Raw genomic sequence first — 20,253 nt, 5'->3', positions numbered from 1 at the left:
GAGAGTGTAAATGGCTCAGACAGCCTTAGTAAGATTCCAGATAAACACCAAAATGTATCACAGGGTCATGGGACCTGGATTCATTCTTTTGATCCTTTCCAGTTTAGTTTTGCCCTTGCAGTCAGTCACAGGGGTGTTTTCCTTTGTTACACAAAGTACTGTGATGTGTGACCTTGAACTAATCATTTCCATGGAAACCCTGAGAGACACAGTTCTGTGGCTGACAGGTATGATGACAGTTGAGAGCAATTTCCAGTTCTCAGCGTCTGATTACTTCTCCGATGTCGGGACAAAGCCAAGCATCTGAGAGAGGGGGAGGGTAGACCTGAGTCAATGATGAGAGACTGTCCCTGAGCAGTGTTTGGTTTTCTCTCGTAAACTTAGTCTGCTCATATTACTAAATGTCTTAAAGGTTTTTGAGTTGAGCCTTATTTAGAATAAAAAATCTCAGTGTTCTTCTGTGCTGGCTGTGACAGGACAGCTCTGTGGCATTGTTTAGTGGATTAAGTGATGTTTTATATGGCATGGGTTATCAAGAGCTTTCTGGTGTGGCAGATTGTGTCTTTCTTATGTCTCTCTTGTAGTCTGGGACTGTCAAAATCATGTAGGTTTTAATCTGGATCTGGGTAGGAACCCCTGATGTCTAGACTGAGATGTCTGGAGTGCCAAGCATGTCGTGTTTATCTGGTCTCCTCTCAGATAAAGGAGGGATCATTTGGGTGGCCTGCCCAGTTGAGTTCATACTGTACTTAATGATTTCATGACTCTACTATGAAAATTAAGTCAGAACCGATCATTTGGAAACTTTAAGAATGGGTGACTTTTTTTTTCTCTGGAATGTTTAACTAGGAAAATAAGTGTGGGAATACAAAACTAAACTATTGCTAGAAATAATCTTTTCTAGGACTTTTGAGCCATAGTGTTTCGAGAAGAACTGCCTTGCTTTTATTTACTGTACAACAAGAGGAAAAGAGTTAATTGCTACAGTATGTGGTATGATATGCCTAATCGGAGGAAAGCGAATGTATAATATACCCTCTGGTGACAAGACGTTTGAAACAGTAGGTTATCTTGACTTTCCTGAGGCAGCCCAAATCTTTGGAATGTGTACACCTTTGTCTCTGAAAGAAGGCTCTTTCTTAGGGTTATTGCAAACGTTCAGCATTTGACACAGTGTTGTTTCAGAGCTCAGACTGAATTATTTCCCTAACTCCAAGTCTTAATCAAGTAGGTGAGGCAGAGTGGAAAAGTATTGTGTCTTGTAGTTTTCCATGCTGTTACCCTGAGCCAACATTTTTCATTTAATGTAACATTAAAAGCAGTTGCTGAGACTGATCTGCCCTTTGAAGTTTTACTGTTAAACTACAGGCTTCAGATGCTCAGATTCTGGTTTGCTTATTTTCCATGATGCTTTGGGTACTGCAATGATCATTCTTATTTCTCCGTTTCGTATATATCACAAGATATATACAGAAAACCCATTACAGAGCACAGAATTGGTGGAATTTCCAGAAAGAAATTCAGTGCTGTGTGAAGTGGAGTTTCTCTCAAATTAGGAGCTTGTTTCATTGCATTGGTCCTGGTCTGGTTTTCATTCATGTAAACCTGCCTCTATGTACAGCACTCGCAATCAACCTTGTCCTTTTTGATCATTTTTTCATCCTTTCTTAAGTTGCTTTTCTTTAAGAAGTTTTGCTTTTAATCTGAGAGAGACTATTCAGAGGAGAAATTAATAGTTTCTGTTCCTTTGAGACATCTGAATTTTTAATTCAAGAATGAATAGTCGGAATTACCTATACGCTGTACACTGGCTCCCTCTTGTGACCGAAGTATAAATTCAGGATTCATGAAAGGGCTTGAGGATTTCATCTTTGTGATGTGTAAGTTTCAGTTCCTGTAAATAGTTGAGCAGGCTTGCACATGCATTATCATTTGTCTTGTTGTCAGTTGCAGCTCTCAAAAAAACCCATTTTCCAGTGTCTTTACAGTCAATGAATACCATGCACTGAAACAAATCCGCAGTGTGTTTGGGTAAATAAAGTAAGTTTTTCAAAGTAGTTTGTGTATTACTGTTTTACCAGAAGCTATGAGATAATTGTTAGATTTTGTAAACACTTTTTGTAATAGTTTCAAGGCTTCTATGATGTTTCTTCTCTGTCTTTTGCTTGTTTGTGCGCTCGGCAGAACCCTAATGCTTCTGCTTGATTCCTAAACGTAAGCTAACAAATCCCTCAATTTGTCTTTTCAAGCTGTGCTGTGTTTTGCGTCTTTTATTTTATGCCGCGAAATCTGACAGCTCATCAAGAAGAGAGGTGATGCGCTGAACAAGTAAACACTGTGCGTGACAGCTCACCAGCCCAGTGGGGAGGGCGGGCAGGTCATTGTTTTGTATGTTAGTCCATAAAAGGGAGTAACAGGTAATATACTTCTGAACGAGACTTCGGTGTCGAACTTAAAGCAAGATCAAAAGAATAATCCTGCCCTGCTTGATTTTTGAGAGCTCTTATTGTCTGGGTTTGGGGATTCGCGCGTCCAGGCCTTCGATGGGGACGTCTTTTAATTCTGCTGCTGTTTTCCTCTCCCTCCTAACAGTTTTCTTGAGGACCCCCAAGAGCCTAGAATCCGTGGACCCCCAGTTCACGATCCGGCGGAAAATGGAACAAATGAGGGAGGAGCTGGAGCTGACGGGGCAGCTCAGGGAGGTGAGGTGACAGCAGGACAGGGGGCCCCTTTCCACAGCTTCATTTAGGGATATTGGAGGCGTTAAAGGCTTTTAGGCAGCCTTGGGGTTTAGTTACTGAAACCTCTGTGGCTGCCAAAACCGCGGCTCGCAGAAACTCGACAGTGTGGGAGAGAGGGGCTCTGGTTCCCAGGCTCTGATCCACTCGTCAGGGGCTGACACAACCCGCAGGCTTCTCCCTCTTCACAGCGACCAGCACAGCCACTCAGCACGTGAAAGTGCTAAAAATGAATTTTGAGGAGAAATTAAATCATCGCGGCACACGTGCTATGAAACGGCAAGGGCACCGACACCGCGTGCACACGCTGCTGTAAAAGTCTGCAGCTAGACGCCTAGCTGGTCTCGGAGGGGCGCTGGTGGGGCTGGGAGATGTGGGAGGGTGGCTTCGTTTTCGAACGCTTGCGCGGGGAAGAGCCGAGTGCGAGGCCGGGCTGTGTGAGCACGTTCTGAGGTTGGCGAGGGAACGCTGCGGTGGAGTGTCATTATTAGGACTCATAGAGGAAGTGGTACTGTGTACTGTCACTGCCGCGGTTGGTTTTGCAGAGAAACGGGTGTTTCGGAAGTCCTGTGTCCCCCGGGATGTGTAGGCCGGTGTCAGTCCCACACCGCTGCTGTCTGCTGCGTTGGCTCAGTCTGTCGTGCAGCAGTGGGGAGGGACGGCCTGGGGGAGGCTGGGCGACTTGGCTGACTGCTGTTTCCCTGTGCTCTCTCCGCCACGCGCTGTGCGCTGGATCCCCAGGCCATCGAGAGCCGACTGAAAGTGGTCTTACCGGAGGACCTGGGAGCCTCCCTGATGGACGGCGTGGTCTTGTGCCACTTAGTCAACCACATCCGCCCTCGATCGGTCGCCAGCATTCATGTCCCATCACCAGCGGTGGTACGTCAGGGTTCGGAAACCCTTCCTAATCAACACTGTTCTGGGCCCAGACCGGCGCATTGCGTGCATGACTTTTCTTCCCCGACATAGACTTTCACATTGTAGTCATACTTGTATTACTTGTATTCATGCAGCAGTTCCCCCTCTAACAAAGTGGCTTTTACTGTAGCTTCTTGGTGTTCTGAAATACGTCTTTGCAACTGTTCCATCCACAGCCTAAGCTTAGCATGGCCAAGTGCCGGAGGAACGTGGAGAACTTCCTGGACGCCTGCAGGAAGATGGGGGTGCCAGAGGTAAGCCCGTCCTGCTCGTGGAGCTCGTGGAGCATGCCGTTCTGCAGAGGGAGGCCTGGCTGTAGTACTGGGATGAACAGAAGCTCGTCCAAGGTGGAGCTTGAACGTCCCTTATTGACTGCCCTTCCGAGGCTGTAAGCCTGTGTTCTAATGGTCTTGGCTGAAAGGGTCATAATAAGGCATCAGAGGATAGTGTTTTCATCCCAGCACTAGAAGCACTGGGACCTTGACAGTGGACGACACCAGTCAGTCAGGGAAGCACCATTTCGCCGATTCATGTGGCCTTGGCATGGCTTCAACATACAGTGCCTTACTAGACTAATTTCTGTCGGAGGAATGGCCCTACAGGCCTCATTACAATGTGGACATAGACGTGATAGCCTGTAGATTGATGTGATAAATGTGGAGGGGAGATGGAAATCGCCAGGGAACCCTTTGTATAGTCACTGTAAACCGGCTGTAAGAACCAAGTCAACAGTATATGAGAGCCCCTTCTGCATACAATAGACAATTTCCCATAGCCCGTTATTAGAAAGCAATTTGAATCGTTACCCTAACAAGTGCTTCTTCTTAATCTCATCTCCTTGTGGTGTGATCGGCTCAGCACCTAGACTTTTAATAAAAGCTTCTTTGCGGCACGTGAAACGTAGACGCGCCCAGGCAGAGGGTCGTCTGTTAGAATGTTGTCAGACCAGGGCTGGCCTTTGTACTGTACAGGTCACCTGGTTATTGGAATTAAAGTAGGAATTCCTGGTTGGGGGATTGTGCTATGATGTTGTATTCAGATGCGCTCTTCTTCTGCCACGTTGCATCTAGAGGGCGGGAACACCCCCCAAAAGATTCTGATACAATCGAAGTAAAGCGGTCTTTAAAACGCAGCGACCTGTTGCATGTAGACTTCCGACATAACTACCGCATGCAGTGGTTTGACAGGGTTTTTTTTTGTGGGGGGGGTTGTGTAAAAATGGATTTCAATGGGAAAGTTTCAATTCCACGCTGTGCTTAATACAAAATAAGCCTGGTCTGACCTCCCTGCGTCCCGGCTGCAAGACAGTTAGTAGAGACGAGGGAGGACTGGTCAGTGAAGGCGTGCAGTTTGCAAGAGCGCTGACAGACGCTGCTGTGACAGCAGGGTCACTACTGTACCTTCTCCAGCTCGATCTCGTTCTGCCTCAGGCGCTGAGCTCGGTCAGATGGGATGGGAGACCTCCAAAGAAAGCCAAGTTGCCGGTGAGAGTAGTTTTGGTGGGTCTGCAGGCGGCGCTCTACCCTCTGGGCCTGCATTTCTGAACCCGTGCCCCACACTGGTGACACTGTGCTGCAGGAGCTGCTGCCCTCCGGGTAGCAAAGGCGAATGTTTCTCATTCGTTGGCCACGACAGATCCCATCGTACTGTGTCTCCACGCCGCCCCCCGGTGGCCTAACCCACACATGACACCCCAGGTCCGGCAGCTCCATTACGGATGGTGTTGACACTCTGTCAGCCAGATACTCTGTCTGGGTAACAGCACTGTTCGGGAAGCTGTGAAGTCCCTCAGGGTTTCTGTATATACTGTAATCAGTGGACTGTAAGTGCAGTTTCATCTCTGGCTAACGCGGAGTGAGCTGTAAACACGAGTACCCCGTGGTCAGGGGTTCAAACTGCAATGATCTACCAACTCGTCTAGGGGGAGACATCTGCCCTACTTTTAGCATGGAGGTTGCGGAGAGGTGGTGTTTTTTTCATTCTCTGTAGTCTCCTGGAACCTCTCTTCGGTTATTCTGAACAGCTGAACAGATCAGTGTGTGCTGATCTGGAGACCTGGACGGTGTCTCCTGGTCGTGATGAGAGAGGGACCACAGGGCCAGGGCATTTAGAAGATTGGTGTTTCCTGATTACTGCCTGATGTTTTTTCCATGAGTTCTCATGTGGTTGTTTCTGGCCGGGGGTGTTAACCCACCGTAAAGTCCTTATAAGTCGGATTTCACTGTAAACTCCCTGTGGAAAAGGTCAATGCTTGTGAGTTGAGTGTCTGACACAAATAAGCCCCTTTGTTCCCTTTTGAAGTACTTCCTCTCTGGACAGGAAGAGGGTTCCTGTCAGCTGATGGCTCACCTACTGATAGGAAAGGACCTTATAAGTGATCCTTGATACAAACAAGAGACTTATAAAACATGGGTCTGCTACAGTACATGAAGGTGCCCTCCTCACTTGGGGAAGTGATCTGGAACTCAGGAAGAAAAGATGTGGTGAAAGAAATTGTGTACTCTACACTACTTGGCAGCTAAACTGCATGAAAAATCATTTTAGTCTGAGTCCTAGAGACGGGGGCAATTATTGTTGCCTTACTGTTTGATTCTCACCAGCCATGAAATAGTCATTTCACCACGTCAAACGTAATTTTAAAAAAATTGAAAAGAGATTTTTTTACTATAGGAATCCCTACTAGAATTGTTAACACGGGATAGATAAACTCTCACTGCGGTTTGGCTTCTGATGGTAACTGTATGTGTGCTCATGTAATGTACTGTATACAGTAATAATGTGGCCTGCTGGTCAGATGAATCATGATTCATTTCCTAATTCTCTGTTGAAATATGTGGTTGACGTGGTTAAGTTGAAGGTAGTAATTTAAGCCATGCTCATTCACTGTATGGATGTAGCACAGCACTACCGCACCTGTGAGACAGCTCACATCACTGACTATCGCCTGGCTCACAGATGCCCAGCCTTACCTGGCTGCATGTCTTGAACTCTCCCAGGTTTTGCAGGTCTCCTGGTGCAGGTGTTCTCTGCATATGTGCCTGTTCTCACAGCATAATGCGCAGCTACTGTGTGCCTGCTCCAGACTCATTCCTCACCCATACTTTCACCAGTGCCACTCTTGCTGAAAAAGACAGTACCTCGTGCAAGCAACTAACAAAAGTCTTAAAAATTCAAAAATCTGAAGTAGTGTGACTGCTTACTACCAAGGAAGCATTTTTATGGCTGAAGTGTACCTACTGATTTGTAGTACTACTGGATGTGCATGCAATTAAAAAAAAAATTCCCAAACACTTAAAATCCCGAACGACAGCGTTGCATTTGGGGTGCGAGTACTGGACACACACACCCCGTTCTGTGTTAGTGACGATGTTTGAGAGGCTCTTGCACTGTCTCTTTCACAAACACTGGTCTTGCACAGAGTCAGGCTGTCTCTGCTCTCACGACTTGATCTCTGATTTCTACTTCCCTGCCTTGTTTTTCTCTGTCCCGACGGCTGCCCTGTCCTCTCCCCCGGGGGACAGACTGACCTCTGTTCTCCGTACGACATTCTGCAGTCTGACGTGCGGCCGGTCGGGAGGACCGTCTGCGCCCTGCTGGTGCGCACAAGCGAGAGTCCAGGCCTGGGTCCCCAGGCCCCTCCTCCTGCCTGGCACGTCTGGGACCTTATAGGCTCCAGCCTCTTGCACGTTTTCTGCCTAGTCCTGCTATTTATCGCGTACAACTGGAGTGAACTAACATAACCTGGGATGCGTGTGCATGACGCCTTGTCTTTTCATTTCAGTGCTTCTATCAAGTCTTTAAAGCCTCCAGACAAGAGCGGTTTAGTGAGCCAATGTTTCCATCTTACAGCACACATTGCATTACAGGTACCAGGAAAGCACATATCTGAGAACGTCTTTTAATCAACTGTCCTGACAATGCTGAGCTCTTTTCGTTCTCCTTCCTCCTAATCAATTGTTTTACACCTGATCTTCCTTGGCCGAGTTGTGTCAAAGGTAATACTGGAAGATCAAGAGGCATTATGGGACTGGTTTGGGCTTGGAGATGGTAATTCTCAGATAAGAAAGACACCTATAGTTATTTGACAGCTTTAGCATTAAACGTTTTAAAATGTGCACTTCTTTACTTCTTTTATTGGGACTTTTCACTCTTCTTTCGGCATTCATCGGGTTTCATTAGGCTTTGTCGTAACGACACACATCCTGCAGACTACGTATATATTCTAAAATGGATCTTACTGGCACTTCTGTTAATATGTCTCCTTAGAAAGACTAGTTCACGTGTAGAAAACAGCCAGTGGTGTATTAAAAATGTACAGTATATTAAACAATGATACATTCTTGATAAATAGAACTGTACAGAGTAGTATTCATGCTTATTTGCAGCAAAGAGATATGGGTAGTTTTGTATCTCGCATTCTTATGAAAATAGCCAGTTTGTCTGACTTTAGTCTATGTTAGGGCAGCTTTATAGCCAGATATGGGTATTTTGTATAGTAAAAATATATAACCTAATTCCTGTTCATACTGGGAGTCCAAATATGAGATGACCTGACAACAGTGAGAGTGTCGATGGGGTTGTTTTCTTTCCAGGCTAAACTCATTTTTTCTTGAACAATAAGTCCCTTTTGGGATTATTATTCTTCATCAATATGAACTTTAAATTTTGCCAATTTTCTCTCAAAAGGAGAATCTTAATTATATTTTATGCTCATATCACGGTATATCTACTTGAGTCAAAATACATTTCTTTGTGTTGTAAGTGAACACTTTAAATTCCTATCTACTCTCCCAGTAATCCTTCTTTTTCATATTTTGCTTGTTCATTGTGATTCTTTCATAAATGATTAAGGAAACACTGTAGGAAGGAATCACACATTTTTCATGCTTAATTGCTCATTTGGCTGCTAATTTGACAGAATTAATGCTTATCAAAGCAATAGACAGTTTAGATCACTTTGGATAATTTTTTTAGAATTAATGTGTTTAAGAAGTCTATCCTATTGTTTTTCTTTACTGTTTTTTGTTTTAATATTAAGAAGTGTTAAGTATGATATTTATTAGGGTTTTATTTTTACTGCTTGCATATTTATTAAATATGGAAATTAAAATATATAATTTGATGTATTCTTACTCTGATCGATCCAAACCGGTGAAGTGATGTTCTTTTTCGCTATTAAATCCTGAGTTATACATACAGTAGTTTGTTCTGAGTGAATTGGCGTGTAAAGAATTTGAAACCATCATTCTTGAGATCTGTGTGATGTCAGAAGTTTTCAAAGTGCATTATCTGTAGCTGTACGTCAATATAATAGATGCTGGAAAAAGGCCACAAGTAGAGTTGAGACCTACAGTATCAGCAACAATCTGAAAATGAGTTCAGAGTTCGATCTGACAACCAGTATTACTTTCTTATTCTTATTGGGTGGTGTATCTGAAACTATTTAGATAAAAATTTCAGCATCATACAAGTATCCCAGCCTGCTCCACATGCTTCCTCTGTGTTAATTCATTGTATTTGTGCTGTTTGTCTTCCTGTTTTATTCACGTTTTCTGTGCTGCCTTCTTTTCATTTTAGGAGAAGTTATGTCTGCCCCATCACATACTTGAAGAGAAAGGCTTGGTTAAAGTCAGCATGACTGTCCAAGCGCTGGTGGACGAGGCCACAACCAAACAAGCCTTGTTTACATGAGCGCCAAGTAAGACGGAGAGGGAATCAGGCTCACAGCAGTGCCTGAACGAGCAGCGACAAAAGTGTTTCTAGCACACGGTCATAGCCAAAGTGAATCAACACATATTGCCGCTATACCTCCTGAAAGAGAACTGTTTTTTTTTTTATAAGGGAGCATTTTTCAATTTTTATACTGACCACAAAGCTTTCAGCGCTTGTTTTTTTTATGATTATTGCTGTTCATGGAGCAGGATTTGCTGGCCGGTTGATGCAGATCTTTGTTTCGAGAGCTGCCCACCCACGCTCCTCTGCCCGGCTGGAGCAACTGTGCTCCTGGCGGAGGTGGTATTCTAGAGCAGCATGGCACCTTCCAAGGGCTTGGGTTCATGGTCTGGACTTCTTTTTAAAAGTTTAGGAAAATTTGAGCATTCTGTATGTAATATAAAAACAAAAGCTGTTTTTTTTTCAGTTAATGAACTTTGGGGCCAGTTGGATCGGAAACCCAGACAGGACCGGGGTCTGAGAACCAATATTTAATATACTTCTATAAGCAGAGCATCCTGAGCTTATCAGCGGTCTGTTACACGGACTAGCATTACAACCTAGTATTTATATTATTTATTTAAAGTGTTTAGTTGTTCAGGAGGATGATGGATGTATACTTCACTAAAATGTATCCCAAAAATGCTTTTTAACACAGTTAATATATTTTGATATACAGCGAGTGTAGTCTGAAAGTGTATGTTTTCTATCATTGTTTTTAAAAGTCAAGTGGCTCTCCATTGCGTCTCAGGGGTTAGTGACTTCCTGCATTGTGGCATTTCATTCCATGGCTGGTGCTTGTATGTGCATGTATTTGTACTGTGGGACATTCTGGAGTTTCGCTGACCACTCCAGCTCCTCTCACATGAGACACGCGTGCTAAAAGCGGGCCAAAATGTTGCTGAAAACCAGTCAAGGTCTCGAGAGAGAGAAGGTGTGGAGGCGTTGGAACGAGGAGCAGAGTGGTACATACACTAGCACAGCACAAAGCACCATTTCGTGACTCTTCACTGACGTTAGTTAGCGTTCTTCTGAAAATGAAACAACACTGTGAACGAGCTGTGTCAACGCAGTTTTGTTTTGCCCAATTGTTTTCATTGTCCCCACCACCGATAACTAAACACTAGGCCCTGATAAAGACCAAGTAGAGGTTTATTCCATGCTGAAAAGAGAAGAAACACAACGTTTCGGCTGTGGACCCTTCTTCGGGTGTTTCTTTTGCAGCCTAGGCGTGCTGACGCAGCTCCCTACTTTCACCGTGCCCTGGTGACCTCTCTCGGTCAGCGCAGCTGTGCAAGTGCTCGTTTCTGGTTTGGAGAAACGCCGGTTAAAGGAAAGCAGGGCTGTGTCTAACAGATTGACACTCTAACTGACAACACTAGCTCAGTTGTATTCTTTTGGGTCCCATATCTGTAAGAAACTGACTTCGCATCTTATGTATGAATGGAATAGAAATGTTGAATCGGCAACTTCTGTAAAGACATGAAAGGCAGAGGTGCCAATAGCATTAGAGGATAGTGTCAGTCTTTATTTTGGTTATGTTTCCAAAGCAGAAGTATGCGCGACATGACCGAAGAGGTCATGATCTGTAAGCGCCGAGTCTGTCCTTTTCATTTTCCAGTTTCAATTGAGATTTTTAAGCGTTTGGATTTTCTCCTTCCTGTCTGAAATCGTGTCCCATCACCAGGATTTGAAATGTTATTTTCTGACTAAGTTTATAAATCACTATAGCAGATTGACGTGGTTGAAAACTATGCATCGTTTGCACAAATTTAAACACTTCAATGGAGCTTAGATTCTAGGCTATTCTTCTGATGCATTCATGAGGAAGACATTGCACTTTCGTGGTGAAGGGGTTATTGCACAGTGTGGATTTGTATTTACAAGTGTTGCAGGATACTCAAAACATGATGAATGTGTGATGGAAAGGGGGCTCGGGGCTATTTTGTGAAATTTCATATTAATGGAGCTTGGCATCCTAATTTAAAACTACTTCAAGATTCAGCAGCAAAATACAATTTCAATAGAAGTGTATGATAGATGCCAAAGGCCTGGACTATCCTTGGAAATGAAAGTTAAGAGCAACGACGTTCATACAGTATTGAAGAAGGTAAAGGAGACTGGTTAAAACAGAAATATGTGTTTTTCTAATTTAGCATGTATATACAGTATTTCAGATGTTCAGATTATTTTTAGACTGGATCTGGATATGTGTAAATGGAGCTGCAAAGTGATGTAGGTTTGCGCAAGTAGGGTTTCAGAAAATTTAGAAAGTTTTTTTTTTATTTTAGATGTCATGTATTTCTTGGAAACTAGAAAAGCCTCCCCTTTAATTTATCCAGGTAGTTCATGCTGATAAACTTAACCATGTTTCGAATACTCCCATGACTGAAAATATTCATTCACAAAAATAGGTGTGGGTTTCCAAACAACACAGGAAGTTCAGGCTTTCCTCTTCTTTTACTTAAGAGCTCTTCCTAAACCAAAAGGGCTCTGCATGTTTGAATTCCATACTTAAAAGGTAGCCTGTTTTTACAATGAAGCACAGGAATTTATGGGTAAAAACAAGAAAAAATCATTCAAAATGACAATGGAAGCCCACATATTTTCCTAAATTGTGTTCTTGTTTTTCCAAGCACGGCACACCACATTCAGTCAAGGAAGACTGGATCCTAATCTCAAACACTTCCTCTTGCCTAGATATAGAAATGTCGTGCCCAGAACTTCCTTTCACTAATCTCTCTCACATTCCCCCCACCTCCCCGTCTCCACCCCTTCAGGAGCTCCCTGGCTCATTCCTCACAAGAGGGAAATAACTACCGTGTAACTACTGAAATGATCTGCACATGCCAGTGACTCGTCTTGTTTAAGTAATTTGGTTGGATCCTAAAGAATGTGAGAGAAAGACATATGTATAAAGTATTTGGCAAGGCTCATCTAGCTAAGGGAACAGCAGCCTGTCTGAGGCTGGATAATCTGCCCAAACTCCCTCTCATTCTGGCAAGGAACGAGCCAGGGAGCTGCTGCAAGGGTGCAGGTGGGGTGAAGGGGGGGTGTGCAAAAGAGATACATGAATGAAAGCCCTGAGTGCAAGAAGTATATACTGCACATAAGCACGAGAAAGTGTGAGAGATTTGGATCTGATCTTCATCCCAAATTTCTTTTCTAAACTCCATTGATTGTCTTTTAGGAGACAAGACTATCAGACCAAACACATTTGAGTGCATGCCCAGAATATTGTGGCAGCATTTAAAAATAAATCTTTAGTCCATTAACGGAATGTACCTGTAGCTACATTGCTTGAAACCTTAATGGCAGCTAGCTTGTTTGACATAATCTGCACTTTAATGTTTATTTATTATTTTTTTACAACATGTAGAGGTGGTGATAATCATATTTTGGTTGTTTAAAAATACACAATACTTGTAATTGAATGAATTAATGAAAAATGAGGCTCTTTCTCCTTTACTCCAAAACGCTAACTGCTGAATCTTGAGTAGTGTGTTTTTATAGAGGAACTTGTAACTTTTTTTACAGATCTGGATTTTCTTGGTCAGATAAGTTTTATTTTGTATTAATGAGTTTTTATGTATGTTTAAAGTCAGATGTACCATGAATAAAGTATGTTAAATATTTTGTTATACTGCTTTTTACACTATGTCCATGAATATGGCTATTAGGGATTTCAATAGTCTTTGTACAGCACTACTTCTTTAAGTGTATTAAACATATAAACCATTTTTACCATCGCCTTAACTGCTGTAAATATTGTACATAGCACAAATGTTACTTTAACAGTAAATGTCTTATTTGTAAAAAGCACTCCCGCCTCTGTCTTTTTTGTGAAAAATAAAGTTACAAAGTGAATCAGAATTTCAAACACAGAAGAAGGCATCATGTCGTTTGAAACATGCAACTGGAGACCGTCATTAGAAAACCAGGTACTGGCCCTGGACGGGCTGTGCATACTGTACATACCTAACTGGCATCAACATTGAGCTTTTACATTTTATAGAAATTTGAATTCTGGATCCTTACCCCAGAATGAATGAATATAATGTAAGGGGGAAGATTGTATTGTGTAGATTTTCATTGTGTTGGATTTGGATATGTCATGTAACTCAGGGCTCATTCATTTCAGGCAGAGAGTGTAGGTTTTAGTTAATGAAGGGAAGACTGACTCAAGTAAACTGAATATTCAGATGGAGGGGTGAACGTGCACAGAGGGCACACCGGGCCGGAATCGAACCCAGGACCCAAGAACTATGAGGACTGTCTAGCTAACAGAATCACCAGTCAGCTGACGATGTGAGCAGGAAATCGGGGCGATACTGCTGCCCTCCAGGATGAAAGTCTGAGACATGTAACCCCCTCAACATTATATATAACTAAGGGAAATGCTGGGATTGCATGACACAACACCTGAATGATTATTTCAGACACTGATGCCAGTCACATACAGTACCTTTATTCTGTTACAAAACCACTGTGAACTGGGAGAAGCCGAGTTGCCCGGAGCTGGGCTCCCAGGCATCAGAAGGCACAGGCGACCCATGTGGGTGGAGATTTAAGCGTTCAGGTACTTGGCATGGTGCTTGATGTGATCGGCGATGAAGGAATACACAAAGTAGTAACTGTGATCATAGCCCTGGTGGAGGAAAGAAGAAAAGAAGCATTTAACACTACATACCACTAGGCGAGGAACATTATCGAAATCTCAATAAAATAAAATCATGCTGCCAAATAACTAGACCTTTTCATGCTGTCCACACACCAGAGAAAAAAGAACAACACTAAAACAGCCATCCATTCCTCTTCTAACTGCTGTATCCAATAGGGGGTAACAAATGTCAGCAACAGGCACAGGGCAGGGTACACCCCGGATGGGATGCTAGTCCACTGGAGGGCAGACACAGACACCAGGGGCACTTGTCCCAAAGCCTAGTAATGCACCAGTACGTTTCTGGACCAGAGCACCCAGACGAAAACCACAAAAAAAATGAAGAGAACATACGAACTCCACACAGAGAGCACCCCAGGAACTGAACCCAGTGCCCCAGCGCTGTGAGACAGCACTGCCAACCACAGCACCACCATGCCACCACCCCAGAACACTAAAACGGCATTTAAATTTCCTGTCTTTATTACATTCTTACATTACATGGCTGCTGGCAATGTCATGTAAAATGTTTTTTACATGACATTGCCAGCAGCCATATCACCCTGCAACTCACAGCTGGCAGCCCACTGGAGCTCAGCAGGCGTGAGCCTGGTCAGTACCTGGATGGGAGACCTCCTGGGAAAAACTGAGGTTGCTGCTGGAAGAGGTGTTAGTGGGGCCAGCAGGAGGCGCTCACCCTGCAGTCTGTGTGGCTCCTAATGCCCCGGGTATAGTGGCGGCGACACCATAATGTAGTGCGTGCCTTCTTTCGGAAGAGACGTCAAACCGAAGTCCTGACTCTGTGGTCATTAAAGATCCCTGGGCATTTCTCGATAAGAGTAGGGAGTTATCCCGGTGTCCGGGCCAAATTGCCCCATGTCTGACTGGCTTGCACTTGCCCTGTGATGGACTGGTGTCCTGTCCAGGATGTACCCTGCCTTGTGCTCGTTGCTTGCTGGGTGGGCTCCGGCTTCCCACGACATGATATGGTATGCATCAAGGATTCTCATTTTGTCACCTCTCCCACCATGACAAATGTACTCTTTTATCTGGCCTACAGGGTGTTTTTCTTTAAGAACAAACAGGTCTTTCCCCTGTTCTCGCAGGCTGGGAGGGACGCGGACGCAGCCGAGCTCACCTGCTGCAGTCGGAACACCACAGGGATCTTCTTCTCCGTGCAGGCCGCGATGAAGTTGTCTGGCAGGAGCTGCCCAGCTGCAAGGAACTGGTCATCCTTGCCCTGGTCAATCAGAATGTCCAGCTGGGGGCCAGAATAGGAGCTCACCAGCACTGTGGCATCATAGCTCTGGCAGAACACCGCAGAGAAATGGACACCGTGCATTAGGGCAGGTCCATGAGGAAACAACACCATCCGCACACCGTCACAAACCAACATTACTGAGAAACCGCGAGTCAGAGCTCCAGCACTTCATTCCAAAGGGTCCTACCTCCCATCCCGAACTCTCTGAACCCAGATACCCCCTGAAGGCCTTCTGGCCCCAGGCACACTGCATGGGGTTGCAGATTGGAGCAAACGCTGAAACAGCCTGCGAAAAAAAAATCAGGAGCAGAAAACGGTATTACCCTTCTCACCGTGACAACTCGTGATTTTAGATAACAGGTAATTGCAATAACATTTTGTTCCCTCGATAGTAACAGAGCTCCTGCCTCAAATACAGTATCTGAAAAAGGGTTGTGGTGAAAATGAGAAGATTTGGTTTTACTTCTCTGTGTCCCTTATTCAGCAGTGGCAGGAGCTCCCTCTCCACACACTCTGTACCTATACCTATACCTAAAGTGCAAACGTCTTCTAATACTTACCAGTAGAAAGAAAAATCTGACTTTTTAGGTCAAAATATAGTGAAAGCTGAGTAAGTCTCTTAAAACTTGTAAGTGCTTAAGAAAGTAAGAAGCAATTAACTGTATTAAGAGTGAGTGCCCTAAATGTGCTCTCCGTGGAGACTCAGGGTGTCTTTCTATATTTCTGCATGTAAAGGACAATACTGTCACCTTCACTATGGAAGTATACCTTAACAGTTTGACGTTTATAAATTATTGTCTAAGTTACACATGTAAAGGGCTGAGAAACACATTTAAAAGATACTTAGTCAAACTCTGCAATAATAATTACATCTGCAGATAAGCGTTTTGGAAAACTGAATTTGCAAAGCCACAGGTTCACCATAACTGCAGGAAAAGCCTGTTTTTTTCTGAATAGCGGGACTGGGTTTGTTTCAAACAGAAGACGAGAAATGAGTGCTCGAGTTCCACGATCAAAAAAAAAAGAGGCTTCATCTCGCGAAGTACAATGGCCTTCTCATCTCCCAGCAGACACAGTCTGAACACTGAGGCAGAGCCGGAAAGCATCGCCAAGGCACTGGCGCCCAACCTGCCTTGTATTTCCCAGGATTCTTCAGGGCGCAGATCAGAGCTCCGTGGCCACCCATGGAGTGCCCAGAGATGGACATCCTGTCAGGGTCCGCAGGGAAGTTAGCGTTGATCAGGCGAGGGAGCTTGGGAAGAGAGACCAGTAATCATAGGAGTCCTAATTTAACAAATCCGAATATTAATACTGCACACTAGAGTGCTCTGAATACAAACAGCTCCATTACAGAGGGAGACCTGCAGACACACTCCACAGCAGAGGATTATTCAAATGTCACTGAGCCTGTGAAAGCAAAGGATAACTAAAGCATCACATTACACAAGACTTCACGTGCAGAAACAAAGAGAGAAGCAGAGGTAGCGCACAAATTCACAGGCCCAGATCTTAAATAAACCGAGCAAACGAAGAAGACGATGGCAGCAATTAGGCGAAATGCAAACAAAAAAAATTAAATGCAGGGATTGGCCAAAGCTTTTTTTTTTACGAAGCTATAAAAGCAGGCGGAGATGCGAAATCCAGCCAGTGAAGCGAACGTGTGATTTTGCTGAATGGTTAGATGACAAACCTCCTCTGTGACGTAGGAATACATCTGGTAATTGGTCTTCCAGGGCTCCTCTGTGGCGTTGACATAAAAACCAGCTCCAGTGCCAAAGTCCCAGCTCTCATCCTCCCCTTCGATACCGCAGCCCCCTGGGACCGGCGAGAAAGAGCACGCAAAGGTGAAGAAAACAAAAGGGCAGATTTTTTTCACAATCTAACTGGTGAAAAGGGGCCGAACGTGATGAAAAGTCTTCCTTATTAGACCATGTCTGATGCGTGAAAGATTACATGATGCTACCAAATAACTCCGGGCCTTGTGCTCGTGTCGTGAGCGAGCTTGAATGCGAAGGATGGCGAGGGGCTTACGAGGACTGGTGTCCGGGGCCACGATGATAACCCCGTGGTCTGCGGCGGCTTGCTGGCTGCCTCCTTTAGTAATGAAGTTCTGCTCTGTGCACGTCAATCCTAGAGAGACAAACGGGATTTTAGAGGTCAGGAAATAAGTCAGAATGCACACGATTGCTGTTATCCCGCAACAAAATCTTTCAGTACTGTACTGTACGTCTACAGCCATAAAGGTGTGCGAGATGCAGGCAGGAAGGAGGTGGCAGAAGGATGGGTTTGCTTACTGTTTGGTTCTTGATCAGTGTATAAGCCTTTATACAACACGGCCCTCCCAGTTAACAACACAAGAAAGGATGCAAACACTATGAGGCCTTTCGGCCCATCTAGCCCGTCCACTAATTAGTAGTTAATGGAGCCAAGCAGCAATTTGAGTAAAAGAGAAAGTATTTCAAACAATATTACAATGGGTACTGTACAAAGAGGCCCCGGCTAGCTCTGTTGTTAGAGCACGAGACTCATAATCTCAGGGTAGTGGGTGCGGGTCCCACGTCAGGCGCCAGGTCCTCCGTGTTGGAGGGTGGGCACAAGACTAACAGCCCTGTCCCGTACAAAACGAATGTTACGGAAACAGCAACAGGATGTTGCTGCCCCTACATGCTGGAAGGCATACTGGGCAAACAACCATCCACCGTACAAAGACGTGTTTAATGATCTCGTCTCTACAACTGTGTCCCTTGTGTGTGACAGGCCTTCGATCCAAGAGTTACATTCGGAATCCCGCGTACAACTTCACGGTCGAAAGAGACTGCCGTTGAAGTTCATAATTAAAGTCATTAACAAGATAATAAAACAAATAAGCCCTTCGGATAGTCCTTTTGAGGAATAACTGGAGTTAGCACACCAAATAAGCTAAGTTACAACGAATATTTAAAAACACTAAAGAAAGGTGAAGGTTTTGTAGCAGTTGGCCCGCAGAGCTTGTATTTTACGGATCATGTATTCTGTTAATCCTTCACCTGGTTGATAAAAACACCCCTCCACAAGATCACAGAGGCTTCACTTCTTCACATATCTGAGGCTTCATGTATTAGCAGGTCCTGGGCTTCACAATGCTCCCCATTGGCCCAGCCAGCCATTATATAAGCTACAGTACAAAACACTTAGCAGAGGAATCGTAGAAATCAAAAGTATCAGACTCACCAGAAAGCCAGTACATCACCGGACATTTTCCACTCTCTGCCTTTGGAGGTAAATAAATGGCGAATTTCATTCTGCATTTCAGCTCGGTGCTGTTGAAGATGTAACACAGGGAAACATACATATGGACAGATATTCTAAATAAAAAATGTTGCCACATTAACAGATATAGTAATTTACTACTAACTTCTGAAATACAATGAAAGACTTAATTGTTTTGGAAATACTGCGTGTCCTACTTCACCTTCTCTCAATGGAAAAGGTAACAGGCTTTGTCTGGGACATTTGGTGAGAGAAGTTTGTCTTAACCCGCAGGACAAGGGGGATCGAACCTCAGACTGAGTGACCCAGGGGCAGCTGTGAGGTGGAGATGGGCTGAGGGAGTGATACTGGAAACGAATATGAAGGGAGGCGTTTGTGTTCGATAGAGCTCATTTCTGTAATGATGGGGATTGGGCATAGCTGCGCTAGAGTTCAGTCAAAAACTTCCATTTAAAAGTGAACGTCAATATTCTGCTGTATAGGACCCTAAGAAATCACATCTACAGTTTGAGTATACAACAATTATGTCATTTTTTTCCAGCTTGAGTAGTCCAATAAACAGACAGAAGACACGACACTCATAAGAATCCAGGAACTGGGACTGAGATTCCCAATTTATATTCTATTATGGCGGATTGTTGTCTTAGGGGGGGAAAAAGTCCTCGGACAGAAACTCAGGTTTACTTTAAACAACCCCCACAAGGAAAATTCATGTTGATAAATTACCTGTCATGCTCGAATACTTTCTGGAAGCCGCCGCTGCATTTGTTAGATGAAACCTGTGTCAATGCCATTTCTGTTGAAGAAAAGGTCGTTTAGATACGGTACGGTACTGTAGCTACTGTACAACGGGTGAAACTGGCGACAATTCACGTCTTCATTAGAGGTCCTTCAATAACAGCAGGGAATCCACACAGATTGAGAATAAAAGTAAACCGAACGAGGATCAAGCATTTACAGTACGTTCAAACGCGTTATGTACAGTAACACTGAGGCATTTGGCTAACTACAGTATACTAGCACGGCCTGTGCATAACACTGACCATATTACCTTGCAAAGCAGGGCTCGCAATTAAGAAAAACATGTTATTGAGAACTCCTAATGAAAAGCGCAAGGGTTTATAAATGCATAGTGGGCCAATACTACTAATCCTTCTAACCTCGCTACTTCCAAGTGAACTCGGGTCAGGATGTCTATAAATAACTATCCTGCCGAAACAGTGATCTGACTTGGCTTTAAGCAGGTTTATGGAAGCACTGCAGGTAGGTTTCTAGCGAAATGTGTTGGCGCTCCAAGATCACCTATTTAAGATCGACGTGGACTGCGTTACCCGTGCTGAAAAGCTCGTACCTGTTTTACGGGGAGCGTAAAAACCTGTTATTTCTCTCCTGGTCTCTGGCGCACAGGCTCAGGGCTGTACAACCCCCTTTTCCGTACGGAAACGTGAGGACGTACAGTCCCGCCCCCCTACCGTACAAGTCCTGAAGACCACGCCACACTGTCGCTAGGGGGAGCTGTTGTAAAAGAAATGTGCACCTTCTGAATTTTATTTTCCAGAACTGAACACATACTGTAAAATAATTTGTTGAGGTTTGTGTGTGTGTGTGTCTCTAAGTAAGTAAGACATGAAGACATGAAGAGCAGGGTCTGTCAGGCTCTTGTTTAGTGATCTGGTTGTCCAAGCAAGGCTAAATGATTGCTTACCAAAACCCCC

General features: G+C 44.2%; 2 protein-coding genes across 7 annotated transcripts in view; one reads left to right on the top strand and one right to left on the bottom strand.

Moving 5' to 3' along the window:
* The window catches only part of lrch1 (leucine-rich repeats and calponin homology (CH) domain containing 1), an 81,574-nt gene extending 68,384 nt beyond the window's left edge, over positions 1–13,190 (top strand). For 3 of the 5 annotated variants that reach the window (XM_015364287.2, XM_015364286.2, XM_015364284.2), the window contains 4 exons: positions 2,593–2,702; positions 3,480–3,617; positions 3,833–3,910; positions 7,178–9,394. In XM_015364287.2, coding sequence (XP_015219773.1) covers positions 2,593–2,702; positions 3,480–3,617; positions 3,833–3,910; positions 7,178–7,396 — 545 coding nt within the window. In that variant the 3' untranslated portion in view covers positions 7,397–9,394. Of the gene's footprint in view, positions 1–2,592; positions 2,703–3,479; positions 3,618–3,832; positions 3,911–7,177 lie in introns of all 5 variants that reach the window. The other 2 variants (XM_006639205.3, XM_015364285.2) reach the window with 1 other exon arrangement.
* Positions 13,191–13,814: 624 nt separating this feature from the next.
* On the bottom strand, positions 13,815–19,976 carry esd (esterase D/formylglutathione hydrolase). Of its 2 annotated transcripts, none has more exons than XM_006639204.3 (9): positions 19,890–19,976; positions 19,265–19,334; positions 18,500–18,588; positions 17,321–17,419; positions 16,980–17,104; positions 16,422–16,541; positions 15,477–15,575; positions 15,167–15,334; positions 13,815–14,016 (listed from the first exon to the last, which is right to left on the bottom strand). In XM_006639204.3, exons 2-9 carry the CDS (start codon positions 19,330–19,332, stop codon positions 13,936–13,938), a joined length of 849 nt encoding a protein of 282 aa, XP_006639267.1. In that variant the 5' UTR covers positions 19,333–19,334; positions 19,890–19,976; the 3' UTR covers positions 13,815–13,935. The 2 variants fall into 2 exon arrangements, with proteins under 2 accessions (XP_006639267.1, XP_015219774.1); XM_015364288.2 differs by lacking the exon at positions 19,890–19,976 and adding an exon at positions 19,841–19,862.
* Between the last annotated feature and the right edge of the window lie 277 nt (positions 19,977–20,253).

This window comes from Lepisosteus oculatus, chromosome 15 (genome assembly GCF_040954835.1).
Source record: "Lepisosteus oculatus isolate fLepOcu1 chromosome 15, fLepOcu1.hap2, whole genome shotgun sequence".
In the NCBI taxonomy this organism is placed as follows: Eukaryota; Metazoa; Chordata; class Actinopteri; order Semionotiformes; family Lepisosteidae; genus Lepisosteus; species Lepisosteus oculatus.
The sequence above is the reverse complement of the archived record's forward strand: the minus strand, read 5'-3'. Positions and strand labels throughout refer to the sequence as shown.

Coding starts and splice junctions, on each gene's coding strand:
- esd (XM_006639204.3), bottom strand. CDS start 19,332: ATGGCATTGACACAGGTTTCATCTAACAAATGCAGCGGCGGCTTCCAG. Junction 15,576..16,421: donor AGAATCCTGGGAAATACAAG/GCAGGTTGGGCG, acceptor TTTTTTTCGCAG/GCTGTTTCAGCGTTTGCTCC. Junction 15,335..15,476: donor CAGAGAGTTCGGGATGGGAG/GTAGGACCCTTT, acceptor GTGTTCTGCCAG/AGCTATGATGCCACAGTGCT.